Source organism: Myxocyprinus asiaticus, chromosome 27, assembly GCF_019703515.2.
Source record: "Myxocyprinus asiaticus isolate MX2 ecotype Aquarium Trade chromosome 27, UBuf_Myxa_2, whole genome shotgun sequence".
Taxonomy (NCBI): domain Eukaryota; kingdom Metazoa; phylum Chordata; class Actinopteri; order Cypriniformes; family Catostomidae; genus Myxocyprinus; species Myxocyprinus asiaticus.
This window is the reverse complement of record NC_059370.1, coordinates 43,960,530-43,973,454: the sequence shown is the minus strand read 5'-3', so window position 1 is coordinate 43,973,454 and position 12,925 is coordinate 43,960,530. Positions and strand designations below refer to the sequence as shown.

The following is a 12,925-nucleotide window of genomic DNA, read 5'->3' as shown; positions in this document are numbered from 1 at the left end:
TAAATGTATAAATGTATCCCCTTTTCTCCCAATTTGGAATGCCCAATTCCCACTACTTAGTAGGTCCTCGTGGTGGCACGGTTACTCACCTCAATCCGGGTGGCAGAGGACAAGTCTCAGTTGCCTCCGCTTCTGAGACTGTCAATCCGCGCATCTTATCACGTGACTCATTGTGCATGACACTGCGGAGACTCACAGCATGTGGAGGCTCATGCTACTCTCAACTTACCACGCGCCCCATCGAGAGCGAGAACCACTAATCACGACCACAAGGTGGTTACCCCATGTGACTCTACCTCCCTAGCAACCGGGCCAATTTGGTTGCTAAGGAGACCTGGCTGGAGTCACTCAGCACACCCTGGATTCGAACTTTAAAAAGAAAAATGTTAACACTTATGTTACTCGGCCGATACCGATAACTGCTAAATGGTCAAATATCGTCCGATTAATCAGTCTGGTGATATATCTGTCTATCACTAATCCAAATTGAGTTTAGTTAAGTATATTGTTGACTGAAAAGCAAAAAACACACATGAAATCCTACATTTGGATGTGGTTTGAAATCAGATTAAATGCGTTAGCCAGACGAATGTCTCTTGGCAATGATCGCTGGGTATTAACTGTTCTGTCTGAATAAGTAGATCAGATTTCATCTCTTACAAAATAACACTGTGGACAGTCAGTCCTAAAGATTGGATTTAAATACTGTGTGAATACAATCAAAGCCACACCACCTCCTCTAAACTCGATGTACTGTACATGTAATGTCACTTATATACACGTGTTGGCACACATTCTTGAAAATATACACTAGTGTGTGTATGGGGGTTGTAACTGGAGTGGAAAGAGCCATGTGCATTTAAAATACTTCTTTTCTTTAGTTCACATGCCCATCATAGAGGTCTGTGAGCTTTATATCAAGGGTAATGTCTCTGTGAAATGGTCTGTTAGTGTGTGTTTCATTGAGCGTGTAAATGTGACATTGGTGTGAATGTTTTGCATTCATGCTTGCTGACAGGTAGATATGTGGAGTGTGCAGTGTCACAACAACACAGACCTTCATTCAAGGGCAGTGTGTGTGTGTGTGTGTGTGTGTGTGTGTGTGTGTGTGTGTGTGTGCATATATATATATATATATATGTGTGTGTGTGTATATATGTGTGTATATATGTGTGTGTGTGTGTGTGTGTATATATGTGTGTGTGTGTGTGTGTGTATATAGTGTGTGCGTGTGTGTGTGTGTGCGTGTGTGTGCATATATGTATGTGTGTGTGTGTATAGTGTGTGTGTGTGTGTGTGTGTGTGCGTGTGTGCATATATGCATATATATATGTGTGTGTGTGTGTGTGTGTGTGTGCGTGTGTGCATATATATATATATATGTGTGTGTGTGTGCGTGTGTGCATATATATATATATATGTGTGTGTGTGTGTGTCAAAATCAAATCACTTTGTCACTCAACCATATACACAAGTGCAACAGTGGGTGAAATTCTTGGGTGCAGTTCCGAGTGTGTGTGTGTTTGTGTGTGTGTGTGCATATATATATATATATATATATGTGTGTGTGTGTGTGTGTGTGTGTGTGTGTGTGTGTGAGAGAGAGAGAAAGAATGAGAGGGCAGAGAACTCTAGAAATGTGTTAATCCTTTTTTTTTCTCAGTCAACTATATACTGACACCTGTGACCTCTCTCTGACTCTCTCTCTTCGATTTTTCTGTTTATTTAAGCTGTTTTTTCATGACAACTAGAGTTTATTATTGTAAGGTTATTATATACTGTGCAGAATAATAAAAAAAGAGAATAAAGAACCAGAAAAAGACAGTTTGTCAAGACAAACATTGATGCAAGCATGAGCTGATTAAATTGTTGAATTATTTGCTGGTTCATTTTTGTAATTTGCCAACCAAATAACATTCAAGTTTGTTCTTCTTCTCTCTGTCAATGTCAGAGTAATTTATTGGCATGATTGGGTTTACACACAGTATTTCCAAAGTGTACAACAAATAATGGCAAGAAAATAAAGATTATAACAAAAAATAAAGCAGAAACAAATAAAAAATGGTGCCAAGAAACTGTAATAAAAATAATAATAATAACAACTCTCTCTTTGTCTCTCTCTTAGTAATGGGACGAGCATGATTTCTCTCATCATTCCTCGCAAAGATCAGATCTCCCGAGTGGCGAAAATGTTGGCAGATGAGTTTGGTACAGCATCAAACATCAAGAGTCGAGTGAACAGACTGTCAGTGCTGGGAGCCATTACATCTGTCCAACAGAGACTCAAACTCTATAACAAAGGTGTGTGCGCGTGAGTGTGTGCGTGCGTGCGTGAGTGTGTGCGTTCGCGAGTGGGTGCCTGCGTGCGCGCGCGAGTGGGTGCCTGCGTGCGCGCGCGAGTGGGTGCGTGCGCGAGTGAGTGCGTGCATGAGTGGGTGCCTGCGCGAGTGCGTGAGTGGGTGCCTGCGCGAGTGCGTGAGTGGGTGCCTGCGCGAGTGCGTGAGTGGGTGCCTGCGCGAGTGCGTGAGTGGGTGCCTGCGCGAGTGCGTGCGTGGGTGAGTGGGTGCGCGTGTGGGTGCCTGCGCGAGCGGGTGCCTGCGCGAGTGGGTGCCTGCGCGAGCGGGTGGGTGCGCGAGCGGGTGGGTGCGCGAGTGGGTGCCTGCGCACCAGCGTGAGTGGGTGCGCGCGTGGGTGCCTGCGCGTGTGGGTGCCTGCACACGTGCGCGCGTGGGTGCGTGCGCGAGTGAGTGCGTGCGCGAGTGAGTGCGTGCGCGAGTGAGTGCGTGCGTGCGCGAGTGCGTGCGTGCGCGAGTGAGTGCGTGCGCGAGTGAGTGCGTGCGCGAGTGAGTGCGTGGGTGCCTGCGTGAGTGAGTGCCTGCGCGGGTGCGTGAGTGGGTGCCTGCGCGGGTGCGTCAGTGGGTGCCTGCGCGCCTGCGTGAGTGGGTGCGCGCGTGGGTGCCTGCACGAGTGGGTGCGTGCGCGAGTGAGTGCGTGGGTGCCTGCGTGAGTGGGTGCCTGCGTGAGTGGGTGCCTGCGTGAGTGACTGCGTGCGCGCCTGCGTGAGTGAGTGAGTGCCTGCGCGTGTGTGCGCGAGTGAGTGCGTGCGTGAGTGTGCGTGTGCACAAACAGACTCGCCATTTCAAAACAGCTTTCTGTCCCGCCCCAAACTCACGCCATTGGTCTAGTCAGTGTTATTGTTATTGAATTTTCCTAGCACCATTGAGAGACACAATGTTTATAGATTTCAAGGAAATTAACCTACAATGACTTATAGTTGTCTTTGCATTTTAAAGTGGGATAGCAATTAGACTTGTCTTTTGTGGCTTTGCTTTCTCTCATCACCTGCAGTGCCACCTAATGGTCTGGTGGTGTACTGCGGCACGATAGTAACAGATGAAGGTAAAGAGAAGAAAGTCAACATTGATTTTGAGCCGTTCAAGCCCATCAACACTTCTCTGTACCTCTGCGACAACAAGTTCCATACTGAGGTGAAATAAAAAATACAAATGAATTGAGTTTTATATGAGACCGATGCTCCATGATCATCTTCTGCTGTCTCTAGGCTCTCACAGCGCTGTTGTCGGATGACAGTAAGTTTGGATTTATTGTTATTGACGGTAGTGGAGCTCTATTCGGCACCTTGCAGGGCAACACCAGAGAAGTGCTGCACAAATTTACTGTGGACCTGCCCAAGAAACACGGTACTGAACACACACATTAAATGAATGCAGTTTATTACATAAATAAATATATTTGTGATTATTTTGCTCGTAGTTTAAAATGAAGCAATCTTGTTGTTAATATTGCAATGATTTTAAAGTGCTTCTTATTTGGCCAATATGTTGATTCACTATGTCAACATGCAATTGACATACTGAATCAACTTTGCAAAAATGGCCTCGCATTGAAAAAGCCATTTCAGGCCAAAAACATAAATATCGAGATTTTGAAAATCACCAGAAGGCAAAACAATTTCTAGAATAGCTACTATCACCCAGCTCTAGTGTCATCGAGTTCTTAAATGTGAATGTAAAAAATGAAATGACTCTTAATATATCTATATTCATTATTTCAGGAAGAGGTGGTCAGTCTGCGCTGCGTTTCGCTCGGTTACGCATGGAGAAAAGACATAATTACGTGAGGAAGGTCGCAGAAACGGCGGTGCAGCTTTATGTGTCCAATGATAAAGTCAACGTGGCCGGACTGGTGCTCGCCGGATCCGCTGACTTTAAAACCGAGCTCAGCCAATCAGACATGTTCGATCCGGTAAGAAACCAATCTGATTGTTTGTTGAGTTGTTGATCAGTTCTAAGAAGGTCTCTTATTAGTTGAAATAAACTGTCTGTTAGAGGTAGACCGATATATCGATTTTACTGATCCATCGGTGCTGATGGATCGAAGGATGGCGATCGGTGACAACTGCACCAATCTTCAAACCAGCGGATTCTAAGAAGTTGATGCTCTCCAGCTTCGTCCGAGGGCTTGCACCTACCTCGTTACTCTGAAAGAAGAAAACTTGTTTGAAAACATAAAGACCATAGGACATCCAGTCTCTTCTGCTGGACAGTGGAAGGGTACAAAACAAAACCAGACAATAATATGAAGAGGGTCATTTTATTTACCTGTACTAACTGAATGTCCACCAACCTGTTGTCGTCCAAGTGTATCATTTTGTAGCTACCGTACTTTACACAATGTCTTTTAGGAGAGAATTAAATAAATAATCGAGTTGGTTTTAATGGTACAAGTTTAAAAAGTGGAAGAAGTGACAAGACACCTGTCTGTACTAGGGGTGAGCGATATTGACCAAAAATGATATCTCGATATTTTCTGGGATTTTGTCGAGAACGATAAGTAGATGATATTTTGCATACTTCAAAAATGTGTTTGTAAAAGTCTTATGTTGTACTAGCTCGCTCTTGTTAATAGGATATTCACTTTTTTGCAGAAGCTCACTAGCTTAACTTGTGGTGCGTGACCATGCACACCTACGACTCTCAAGGCGTGTTTTTGATTGGTTTTTGCAAAGTAAGTGACATACTCGATAATGTCAGCTCAAACACCGTTAAAACAACAATTAAGATATTATCGTAGACGATACATATTGCACACCCCTTCTCTGTACCAGCCTCTAGTTTTTGCTAAAATTACATTTTGCAATCACTCAATTTTTCATATCAGTGTCTATTATAGACGGCATGAATATTAGCTTCAAGTTTGAACAATTAAATGCAAAATATCAATCTAAAGTAACACAAACCTGGTGAATCAGCTCTCATGTCACCACGCAGAACTATGGCTTTTCCAGACTGCTTTGCCGTTTGCAAACATTTGGCAAATGGTTGGCAAGAGGAAGGCCTTTTGATGGTTAAAAAAATGTCCTGGGACACATACGTTCAAGACGCAGGGCTGAAAGTACCTTACAAAACATCACAACAACATCACTGTCTGCAAAAGCAGAAATGTTTCAGAACTATGACCCATAAGATTTATACAGAAATACTCAAACCAGCCCGTCTGGCACCAACAATCATGCCACAGACCAAATCACTGAGATCACATTTTTTCACCATTCTGATGGTTGATGTGAACATTAACTGAAGCTCCTGACCCATATATGCATGATTTTATGCACTGCACTGCTGCCGCATGATTGGCTGAGTAGATAATCACATGGATGATTGTTGGTGCCAGATGGGCTGGTTTGAGTATTTCTGTAACTGCTGATCTCCTGGGATTTTCATATATTTATTCATATGATTTAATGTATATATGTGTATGTATGTATTTATACACAAAATCCTTAATTAGGTGAATATATTGCCTTTAAAAAGCTTAATTTGGTAAATGCATAAATATAGAGCATTGTAACAGAGCCAAATCTCCATCATTTCAAAATAAGAGTCCCTGGTGAATTGTGGGCTTGTTTAATTGTTAAATGTCCCATGTTATGCACAAAATCTTTCATTCATAGTAAGAAAAGCTCATTTATAAAAGCTATCAACTGATTGGTTATCAGCCTTTTCCATCACCTTAGTTATCGCTGTCAGCAAAATCCACTATCGGTCGACCTCTGCTTCCCATAATGCTTCTTGAAAAGTCCTACTAATGATCGCAGTAACATCAGTATCTTTGTCTCTGATTGTTTGCAGAGGTTACAGGCGAAAGTATTGAAACTGGTGGACATCTCTTACGGGGGTGAAAACGGCTTTAATCAAGCCATCGAGCTCTCCGCTGAGGTCCTGTCCAATGTCAAATTCATACAGGAGAAGAAATTAATAGGTAAATACTGATTCTCACAGTGACACAATTGTGTATCATTTCATTTGGTATAATCTGTAATAAAACCGCATATGGAAATCATTTTTAAATTAGGCCCATGGTGCTAGTGGTGCTTGCTCACAATTTCACCTGGTGGGTGATAAAATGGGCGAAAAATCCCAAAGATATCATTCCAGATTGCATTTGACTGGCCATGGGTCATCAAGATTTTTGGTTTATTTTTTAGAGAGAAAGATCTGCTAAACATTTATATTTTTGTCAACTTTAAATGGCCTTAAAAAACTGGATTAAGAGCCACTAAACGTAATCCTGGTCTTGTTTCTCTCAGGGCGATATTTTGACGAGATCAGTCAGGACACGGGGAAGTACTGTTTTGGAGTTGAAGACACGCTGAAAGCGATGGAAATGGGGGCCGTTGAAATTCTCATCGTCTATGAAAACTTGGAGACCATGAGATACGTCTTCCGAATGCACGGCGCGGAGCTCAACGGCTCTGAGAACGGTACAAACGCACTCACTCATCGTCTGCTGATAGATTATAATCACTCTGCTGTGTTCTGTGCCTAACAGATGTCTTAAACTGTGAGTATATTGACAATATAATGCAGCCTTGTGTTCAAACAGCTCTGTGGCGACATGTTCAGTTTAAACATGAGAAATGTTTAAACTAGAAGGTGTTGTTGCACCAACAGATAGTTAAAGATTCGATTGTTTAGAACGGAAGTGCACCAGTAACGTAACATCTCTCTCTCTCTCTCTCTCTACATGTTTCAGAAGAGAAAGTCATTTATTTGACCCCAGAACAAGAGAAGGACAAGTCTCACTTCATAGACAAAGAGGTGTGTGTGTGTTATCTGTGTTAAAGGTCATCTGTTGTGCACAATGTTTACACCTGTCTACACTAAACAAACTTTCCTGGGTCCCATACTCCATTTGTTGCATCCTAGATAATATGACACACATGCCAGATCTCTCGTGCTGATTCCTCTCTGGCAAACTCACAATTCCTTCAACTGCGCATGCATATTTAAATAAAATAGCTGAAATACTGTAAGTGGTCTGAATTTCGCATATTCACATGGTGTTTCTTCAACTTCAGACAAATTTCAAACAAACAGAGTTTAACTTTTACCTTTTTGTTATATGAAGATTGCATTTAAACCAAATTGGATTTAAACCTGGCCGTTGTTATTTATTTTTGGTACTTTTTGGTATGCAAAAAAACTGTCTTTTATTTAAGGATCGTGATCATATGAAGCCATTTATTATCACATATTTGTTTGGCTCCTTTTTAAATCATAATGCTAACAGAAATCACCCAAATGGCCCTGATCAAAAGTTTACATACCCTTGAATGTTTGGCCTTGTTACAGACACACAAGGTGACACACACAGGTTTAAATGGCAATTAAAGGTTAATTTCCCACACCTGTGGCTTTTTAAATTGCAATTAGTGTCTGTGTATAAATAGTCAATGAGTTTGTTAGCTCTCACATGGATGCACTGAGCAGGCTAGATACTGAGCCATGGGGAGCAGAAAAGAACTGTCAAAAGACCTGCGTAACAAGGTAATGGAACTTTATAAAGATGGAAAAGGATATAAAAAGATATCCAAAGCCTTAAAAATGCCAGTCAGTACTGTTCAATCACTTATTAAGAAGTGGAAAATTCGGGGATCTCTTGATACCAAGCCAAGGTCAGGGAGACCAAGAAAGATTTCAGCCACAACTGCCAGAAGAATTGTTCGGGATACAAAGGAAAAACCCACAGGTAACCTCAGGAGAAATACAGGCTGCTCTGGAAAAAGACCGTGTGGTTGTTTCAAGGAGCACAATACGACGATATCTGAACAAATATGAGCTGCATGGTCGAGTTGCCACAAAAAAGCCCTGTTACAATATGCCCGGCAACACCTTGACACGCCTCACAGCTTCTGACACACTGTAATTTGGAGTGACGAGACCAAAATAGAGCTTTATGATCACAACCATAAGCGCTATGTTTGGAGATGGGTCAACAAGGCCTATAGTGAAAAGAATACCATCCCCACTGTGAAGCATGTTGGTGGCGGTTTTTTTGGTGGTGACAGTTTTTTTGCATGATCAGTCATATTTCCATGCCAAATGCCAAAATTTCACAATTTCTGCCAGGGTATGCAAACTTTTGAGCATAACTGTATATATAAACGGCTTTTATATACTGTATAGATTTCTCAGTTTTAGCCTTGTCCCAGACCAAGATTTTCAATGTTAGACTATGAAAATACATTTTAAAAATACAAATTATTACATGTTACAAACTATGATCATCTAAACAAAGAGTGAAATAAACAAACCATTTCAATATTTACTGTGTGAAAATGATTTCTATCAGTTTTTCAAAAATGACGACTGTCCCACAGTTGTGGTGTCATTTCCACCACACCAAACAATTTTGCCCCTAATACAGATTTGTTCAAAAGTTTGTATACTGACTACCACCCCTGGAGTTGCGAGTTTGAATCCAGGGTGAGCAGAGTGACTCCAGCCAGGTCTCCTAAGCAACCAAATTGGTCCGGTTGCTAGGGAGGGTAGAGTCACATGAGGTAACTTCCTCGTGGTCACAATTAGTGGTTCTCGCTCTCAATGGGGCATGTGGTGAGTTGTGTGTGGATCACGGAGAGTAGCATGAGCCTCCACATGCTGTGAGTCTCCACGGTGTCATGCACAACGAGTCACGTGATAAGGTGCGCGGATTGACGGTCTCAGAAGTGGAGGCAACTGAGACTTGTCCTCCACCACCCGGATTGATGTGCGTAACCGCGCCACCACGAGGACTTACTAAGTAGTGGGAATTGGGCATTCCAAATTGGGGGAAAAAGGGATTAAAAATAATAACAATAATAATAATTCAACAGTGCGTCGTCAATTATTCCTTACTTTTCCATTTCCTCCTATCTGTCTGCCATAGTAACACTCATATCATACCCCATGTGACTCTACCCTCCCTAGCAACCAGGCCAGTTTGGTTGCTTAGGAGACCTGGCTGGAGTCACTCGGCACACCCTGGATTCGAACTCGCGACTCCAGGGGTGGTAGTCAGTGTCTTTACTCGCTGAGCTACACAGACGAATTATTGCTTTAGTCTGACTGAAATCAGACTTTTAAAGTACATGCACTCATTTGCCTTTGAATGTGGTCAGAATTCGTCCCTGACCACCTTCTGGTGTGGTTTGAGTGATTAGATCCCAATGCGTCTTGAGTGCATTGACACTGGTCAATGTGGTCAAGTGCTATTCGATAGCGATCTGATCACCGAAAACGCATGCTAACGCAAGGTGTAAATTGGCCATAATGTCCCCCAACTTTAATGTGTTTTTTCTCTTGATGTCCGTGTCAGACAGGACAGGAACACGAGCTCATCGAGTCTATGCCTCTGCTGGAGTGGTTCGCTAATAACTATAAGAAGTTCGGAGCCACTCTGGAGATCGTGACGGATAAAAGTCAGGAGGGGTCACAGTTCGTCAAGGGCTTCGGAGGAATCGGAGGTGAGCGCAGAGAATCATTGGTCAACATACAAAAGACGATGCATTTGACTTTTTAGATGCTTTTCATGATAATACTGTTGACGTAGAAAAGTCGTGTTATCGTTTAATCTTATCTTAAATGAGTTTTGTTTGTTTTTTGCAGGTATTTTGCGATACCGAGTGGATTTCCAAGGGATGGAACACCAGGAAGACGACGAGGAGTTTTTTGATTTGGATGACTACTAGGTAGTCGGGACTGAACTAGGGCAAAATCAATGAAGATTTGAGGAAATATGGAAAGAAAAATCATTCTTTTTTTTACAGGGAGAGAGAAAGTTTGTGTGTGTTTTGACCCCAGTAAATCACAAACACACTGACAGTTTTAGAAGAGAAGTGAATCATCTGTCAATCAAATTAAAGATGGAGCTATTCATGAGTAAGGAAAAAGCTCTGCATTAGAGTGCTCTGATTGGATAAGACTCAATACTTGGTTTTGTTTATTCTCCTCCCCTCTTTGAATTAAAGTCACAGCACATGTCCAGGAAGTAAATTCACCCTGTTTTTGGACTCGCTCCTTTTGAAATAAAAGTATATTTTTCTTTTTTATCCTATTTTTCTTCTCTTTTTCCACCCTAAATCCATCCCTCCCTCTCTTGTTTTTTTTTTTTTTGTTTTTAAACTGGCAGTTGCTGCTGCTGTATTTTATGACAGTGTGGAATTTTTTTAACATGGGTTTCTGTAACGAATGGGGAGAAACAAAATATCAAATTTGAAACTGCTCAAACCAGCTGCCCTGCATGTGTCCATTTTTATAGCTTTGTGCTCTGTTTATTGCCCCCAAAAAGCTGATCTCACTTCGTGCCTCCAGATTAATGACTGATTTATAGAGATTTATTTTGCTGTGCAACACTATATGAACACTATTGCCAAGTCTGCTTTTATTCTTCTAATGTCAGCTAATGCGTAAGACATAGATTGAATATTAACGGCGGACAAATATGGGTTTTTATATGGTGAATGGCGATTCCGTTATCTAGAGTGCAGGGTGGCCGATATGCGTATATTTGTATTTGTGTGTGTGTGTGTGTGTGTGTGTGTGTGTGTGTGTATATATATATATATATTATACACCGTTGGAGTCAGAAGTTTACATACACCTTAGATAAATACATTTAAACTCCGTTTTTCACAATTCCTGACATTTAATCGTAGAAAACATTCCCTGTCTTTGGTCAGTTAGGATAACTACTTTATTTTAAGAATGTGAAATGTCAGAATAATAGTAGAGAGAATGATTTATTTCAGCTTTTATTTCTTTCATCACATTCCCAGTGGGTCAGAAGTTTACATACACTTTGTTAGTATTTGGTAGCATTGCCTTTAAATTGTTTAACTTGGGTCAAATGTTTTGGGTATCCATCCACAAGCTTCTCACAATAAGTTGCTGGATTTTTGGCCCATTCCTCCAGACAGAACTGGTGTAACTGAGTCAGGTTTGTAGACATCCTTGATCGCACATGCTTTTTCAGTTCTGCCCACAAATTTTCTATCGGATTGAGGCTTTGTGATGGCCACTCCAATACCTTGACTTTGTTGTCCTTAAGCCATTTTGCCACAACTCTGGAGGTATGCTTGCGGTCATTGTCCATTTGGAAGTCCCATTTGCGACCGAGCTTTAACTTCCTGTCTGATGTCTTGAGATGTTGCTTCAATATATCCACATAATTGTCCTTCCTCATGATGCCATCTATTTGTGAAGTGCACCGGTCCCTCCTGCAGCAAATCACCCCTACAACATGATGCTGCCACCTCCATGCTTCACGGTTGGGATGGTGTTTTTCGGCTTGCAAGCCTCACCCTTTTTCCTCCAAACATAACGATGATCATTATGGCCAACAGTTCGATTTTTGTTTCATCAGACCAGAGGACATTTCTCCAAAAAGTAAGATCTTTGTCCCCATGTGCACTTGCAAACTGTAGTCTGGCTTTTTTTATGGTGGTTTTGGAGCAGTGGCTTCTTCCTTGCTGAGCAGCCTTTCAGGTTATGTCGATATAGGACTCGTTTTACTGTGGATATAGATACTTGTCTTCCTGTTTCCTCCAGCATCTTCACAAGGTCCTTTGCTGTTGTTCTGGGATTGATTTGCACTTTTCGCACCAAACTACGTTCATCTCTAGGAGACAGAATGTGCCTCCTTCCTGAGCGGTATGATGGCTGCATGGTCCCATGGTGTTTATACTTGCGTACTATTGTTTGTACAGATGAACGTGGTACCTTCAGGAATTTGGAAATTGCTCCCAAGGATGAACCAGACTTGTGGAAGTCCACAGTTTTTTTTCTGAGGTCTTGGCTGATTTCTTTTGATTTTCCCATGATGTCAAGCAGAGAGGCACTGAGTTTGAAGGTAGGCCTGAAAATACATCCACAGGGACACCTCCTATCAGAAGCTAATTGTCTAAAGGCTTAACATCATTTTCTGGAATTTTCCAAGCTGCTTAAAGGCACAGTTAACTTAATGTAAACTTCTGACCCTCTGGAATTGTGATATAGTCAATTAAAAGTTAAACAATCTGTCTGTAAACAACTTTTGGAAAAATTACTCGTGTTATCCACAAAGTAGATGTCCTAAACAACTTGCCTAAATAATAGTTTGCTAATATTAAATCTGTGGAGTGGTTAAAAAATTTGTGAAGTGTATGTAAACTTCTGACTTCAACTGTGTGTGCGTGTGTGTGTGTGTGTGTGTGTGTGTGTGTATATATACAGTATATGAGGCATATTGGCCACCTTGCACTCATTGCAAACAGAAAAAGACACAGTTTTCCAGTTTCCTGCTTAGAGTATCATCCTATATAGATATATATATACACACACACACACACATATTTTATTTTTTTAAGTGGTTAACTGTAAAATTGTGAGTGTCTTTTACTGTTTTAATGACTCCAAAAGATTTTAAGAAGTCGGAACAGACCTAATAATCTGAAGTGAAGATTTAACAAAACATTTGTTGTAGAAGCTTAAAGAAGCTATTTTGTTCCACTGCTGAATGACTGAATTTGTATGGAGGACGAAACCTGCAAAAATAATAAATACATAAATCTGCATAATCATGCATATATAAACAGTTAAATGTG

General features: G+C 41.5%; 1 protein-coding gene across 1 annotated transcript in view; it reads left to right on the top strand.

Moving 5' to 3' along the window:
- The window catches only part of LOC127418092 (eukaryotic peptide chain release factor subunit 1-like), a 14,314-nt gene extending 3,916 nt beyond the window's left edge, over nucleotides 1–10,398 (top strand). The window contains exons 3-11 of the mRNA XM_051658478.1: nucleotides 2,126–2,301; nucleotides 3,349–3,488; nucleotides 3,563–3,701; nucleotides 4,076–4,266; nucleotides 6,153–6,282; nucleotides 6,611–6,784; nucleotides 7,057–7,121; nucleotides 9,661–9,808; nucleotides 9,951–10,398. Coding sequence (XP_051514438.1) covers nucleotides 2,126–2,301; nucleotides 3,349–3,488; nucleotides 3,563–3,701; nucleotides 4,076–4,266; nucleotides 6,153–6,282; nucleotides 6,611–6,784; nucleotides 7,057–7,121; nucleotides 9,661–9,808; nucleotides 9,951–10,033 — 1,246 coding nt within the window. The 3' untranslated portion in view covers nucleotides 10,034–10,398. The remainder of the gene's footprint in view (nucleotides 1–2,125; nucleotides 2,302–3,348; nucleotides 3,489–3,562; nucleotides 3,702–4,075; nucleotides 4,267–6,152; nucleotides 6,283–6,610; nucleotides 6,785–7,056; nucleotides 7,122–9,660; nucleotides 9,809–9,950) is intronic.
- The last annotated feature ends 2,527 nt before the right edge of the window (nucleotides 10,399–12,925 follow it).